The 4,234-nt window shown below is 35.5% G+C and overlaps 1 protein-coding gene across 1 annotated transcript; it reads left to right on the top strand.

The window, feature by feature from the left end:
* The first annotated feature begins 989 nt into the window (after window positions 1-989).
* On the top strand, window positions 990-1,893 carry LOC139874328 (uncharacterized). The gene is made up of 2 exons (XM_071861773.1): window positions 990-1,241; window positions 1,357-1,893. Exons 1-2 carry the CDS (start codon window positions 990-992, stop codon window positions 1,891-1,893), a joined length of 789 nt encoding a protein of 262 aa, XP_071717874.1.
* The last annotated feature ends 2,341 nt before the right edge of the window (window positions 1,894-4,234 follow it).

The raw sequence follows: 4,234 nt of genomic DNA, 5'->3' as shown, positions 1-4,234 counted from the left end.
AAAGAACAATGTTTGATTTCTTTAAACTTAGTGATGATCACCAATCACAACAAGAAGTAGATAATGTTAGGGAAGATGTTGCTAAAAAATCACAATCACATGTTGATGATGATTATATTATGGATGAATCCCCTAGAGTTGAAAGTGAGAAAAATGATGCTTCAAATTCAGGGGAGTTAAATTTAGATTCATTAGTTCGAGATCCTGGCTTACGACATTCATTCATGCATTATCCAACTAATCAACCTGACGAGATCAGAAGAGCATATATTAAACATGGACCTTATCAACTTCGTAAGTCAAAGTATCCTCAAAGTTCGAGTGCTTCAAGTAGTGGTAATTGAAGCTTTCAAGAAGCTTGGTTTCGTAAATTTTGGTGGTTAGAATATTCTGAGAAAACTGATGCTACATATTGTTTTCCATGTTACCTATTTAATAAGAAGCCTTTTGGACGAGCCGGTTCCAAAAAATTCATCAAGCAAGGATTCAACAATTGGAAAAAAGTAAACCGTGACCAAGATTGTCCTTTCGTCAAACATGAAGGTAAAACTTCAGCTTCAGCTCTTAATTATTCAGTGAGATGTTATGAAGGTTTAAAAACTCAATTAGGTCATATAGAGCATGTGATTGAGAAGCAAACAACTCAAGAGATCATTGATAATAGGCTTCGTGTTAGAACTTCTGTTGGGTTGATTATATGGCTCACAATGCAAGCTTGTGCTCTTAGAGGTCATGATGAGTGAGTTAATACAAAAAATCAAGGAAACTTTCTTGGATTGTTAAAGTTAATTGATTCTTATAATAAAGAGGTTGAAAAGGTTGTGATGCACAATGCTCCTCAAAATGCTATGTATACTTCTCCAGATGTGCAAAAAGAAATTTTGCAATTATTTGCTAGAAATGTGCAACAGTCAATTCGTGATGAAATTGGGAAATCCAAATTTTGTTTGATAGTTGATGAGTGTCGAGATTAATCTAAAAAAGAGAAAATGGCAATTGTTGTGAGATTTGTAGATCGAGAGGGGTACGTAAAAGATAGATTTTTAGACTTAGTCCATGTAAAAGATACAAGTGCTTTAACTTTGAGAAATGAAATCTTGTCTTCTTTATCTTTTCATAACCTTGATGTTCAAGATATTCGAGGTCAAGGCTATGATGGAGCTAGTAACATGCGTGGAGAATGGAATGGGTTAAAAGCTTCAATATTGAAAAAAAATGTCCTTATGCCTATTATGTTCACTGTTTTACGCATCAGTTGCAACTAGCTTTAGTTGCAGCATCTAAAGATGTGGTTGAGTGCATAAATTTTTCAAGAATCTTAACTTTATTGTTAATGTCATTGATTCTTCTTCTAAGTGTCATGATCAGTTACAAGATGCACAGATTAGTGAAATTGCACATTCGGTAGAAATTGGAGAGCTTGAGAGTGGCAAAGGAGCAAATCGGATCCAAAGTTTGCAAAGACTTGGAGATACAAGATGGAGTTCACATTATCGATCCATACATAGCTTGTTGAAATTGTATGGTCCAGCCATTGTAGTTCTACATGAAATTGCTATTAGCGGGTCTACTCCTTCTCAAAGAGGTGATGCTTCTTTTGCTCTTACCGAATTATTTTCATTTGATTTTGTTATTGTTTTGCATTTGATGAAGAAGATGATGAAAACAACCGACAAGCTTTTTCAATCTATACAACGTAAATCTCAAGATATAGTTAATGCTTTAAGTTTAGTTTCCACAACAAAATTGTTGATTCAAAATATAATTGATCAAGGATGGCAATCACTTATGGAAAGAGTTGTTGTTTTTTGTGGATCTAATAGCATTCAAGTTCCTGAAATGACACATACTTACAAAGATATTATTCGATCTCGTTCAAAAAAGACAATGTGACCATGGAACATCATTATCGAGTTGATGTGTTCATTGCTGCTATTGATAGTCAGTTACGAGAATTGAATTCTAGATTCAATGTGTCTGTGACAGAACTTCTTCAACTCATTGTTGCTTTAGACCAAAAAAAAACCCTTCAATAAAAGTGACATATGTAAGTTAGCAAAAACGTTCTATCCATTAGACTTTACAGAGCAAGAGATGATCCACCTAAAACATGAGTTGCAACATTATGAGCTAGATGTGCCTAATCATCCAGAGTTAAAAAAGGTTCAAACTGGTGCTGAGGTATGTAGAGGCCTATGAGAAATTGAGAAGTCAGAAATGTATCCTTTGCTTGATAGATTGATTGGTCTTATATTAACTCTTCCTGTTTCAACTGCCACAAGTGAAAGAGCTTTCTCATCAATGAAAATTGTTAAAACAAGGCTTCGTTGCAACATGGGTGATGATTTTCTTAAAAATTGCTTGATTCTTTACATTGAGAGATACATTGTAAAAACACTTTCAATAGATGAAATAATAGAAGATTTCGCTACCAAGAAACGTAGACGTGTTCTACTTCAAATGCCAAAGGTACAATATTAAATAACTAACTATTTAGTGTATGTTTATACATATTTAACTTATACAATTATTATAACTTTTTTATAGGTTACTCAATGAGACAACGGATCGACGCGTGTTAAATATTAATCTATTTTTTGATGATTTATTTTGGAAAAAACTTGTTCTTATTTAAGAATGGTGGTCGTTTACGTTCTTTTGTAATGATACATTGTTATTATATCTAGATGGATTTGTTATCGTTGATCGTCTATTACGTAAATGGAATGTTTCTTATTGATAGAGTAATTATATTAATTTTTTATTACGTAAGCAACCCCTATCATGTGATCCTGGCTTCGCCTTTGCATTGGACATCATATCGTATCAATATCAATTCATCGGTTAGCCAACTCAACACGAGCCGGTAACCTTTTCCTTTTAGATCTTGAAACGAACAGACCAAGTGATTGAGGGCTTACATGTTTCCTGTGCACTCGAAGCATTATCTAGCAGCCGCTCGTCAAAATGTTATGCTAGTGTTTTGGTGTAGAATCTACCATCACCACTTAGGTTCCATTTCCAAGCATCACTTGATTTTTTGTTGAAAACCGAGGGGGTTATGATCGCCATTAGCTACTGCAACTCATCTACTACTTGACCTACGGGTTCCCGGCTCCATATCCAAGACCATTTTGGATCTGAGTTCAAAAATGAGACCCGCGGATGCCGTCTTCACCACTTCCAAGCAAAATAATCTTGAGAACTTTTCCTTGAAGCTTTTATCTCCAATCCAATGATCATACCAAAAAGGAGTGTTCATACCTTCACTAATAATTTTCTCGAAGGAAAAATTATTATTAAAACCGCATATTTCCATATCCTTACCAATTTTAACAATGCACCTCCATGGAGGGATGTGTTAACAGGAGCAATGAGACGGATGGAGTCTTCTAAACCATCTCTGCCCATGAATACTTTTAACGATAGTGACCCAAAAAGCTTCGGTTTCATTATGAAACCTGCACCACCATTTCCCAAAAGAGCCTATTTTTTTTCTTTTAACGACCCAATATTTAAGCCCCCCGTTACCATAAGGTAAGAGTATGGAATCCCATTTTACCCCAGACATTTTATGACCCTCACCCGACCCGCCCCAAAGAAATCTACGTCGCAAACCTTCGAGTAAATGAATTACACAAGAGGGAGCCCAGAATAAGGAGAAGAAATACAATGGTAAGCTATTGAAGATCAATTTGATAAGTGTTAAACGCCCTCCGAATGACACCATTTTAGCCTTCCATTCTGAGAATCGTTTATGAAATTCTTTAACAATCGGCCCCTAATCATCAAGTTTATTCATCGTAGAACCCACCGGTAACCCAAGATGCATGAAGAGTAGAATGTCACTTTTACAACCAAAGTTCCCGGCCATTCTAGTGACATCCACACTTTTGGCACATTTATGACATATAAGTTACTCTTAGAAAAATTAATCCTTAGTCTCGACATGTCTTCAAAGCACATGAGTAACTTCATGACATTGCTTATGTTATTCTTAGACCATTCTCCAATGAAGATAGTATCGTATGCGTATTGAAGATGAGACAATTTTACTTTGTCTTTACCAATCTCGAATCCCTTCAACAAACCCCTCTCAATCACACCATTTGCTAATAAAAGTTCCTCACAGGCTATAATGAAAAGGAAAGGAGAGAGTGTGTCTCCTTGCCTAATACCCCTTTCAAACTTGAATTCTTTAGTAGGTGACCCGTTGACGAGTACCGAGATGGTT

Source organism: Rutidosis leptorrhynchoides, chromosome 11 (assembly GCF_046630445.1).
Source record: "Rutidosis leptorrhynchoides isolate AG116_Rl617_1_P2 chromosome 11, CSIRO_AGI_Rlap_v1, whole genome shotgun sequence".
NCBI lineage: Eukaryota > Viridiplantae > Streptophyta > Magnoliopsida > Asterales > Asteraceae > Rutidosis > Rutidosis leptorrhynchoides.
Note: the sequence above shows the minus strand (reverse complement) of the source record. Positions and strands in the feature narration are given on the sequence as shown.

Coding starts and splice junctions, on each gene's coding strand:
- LOC139874328 (XM_071861773.1), top strand. CDS start 990: ATGGCAATTGTTGTGAGATTTGTAGATCGAGAGGGGTACGTAAAAGAT. Junction 1,242..1,356: donor TTATGCCTATTATGTTCACT/GTTTTACGCATC, acceptor TCTTCTTCTAAG/TGTCATGATCAGTTACAAGA.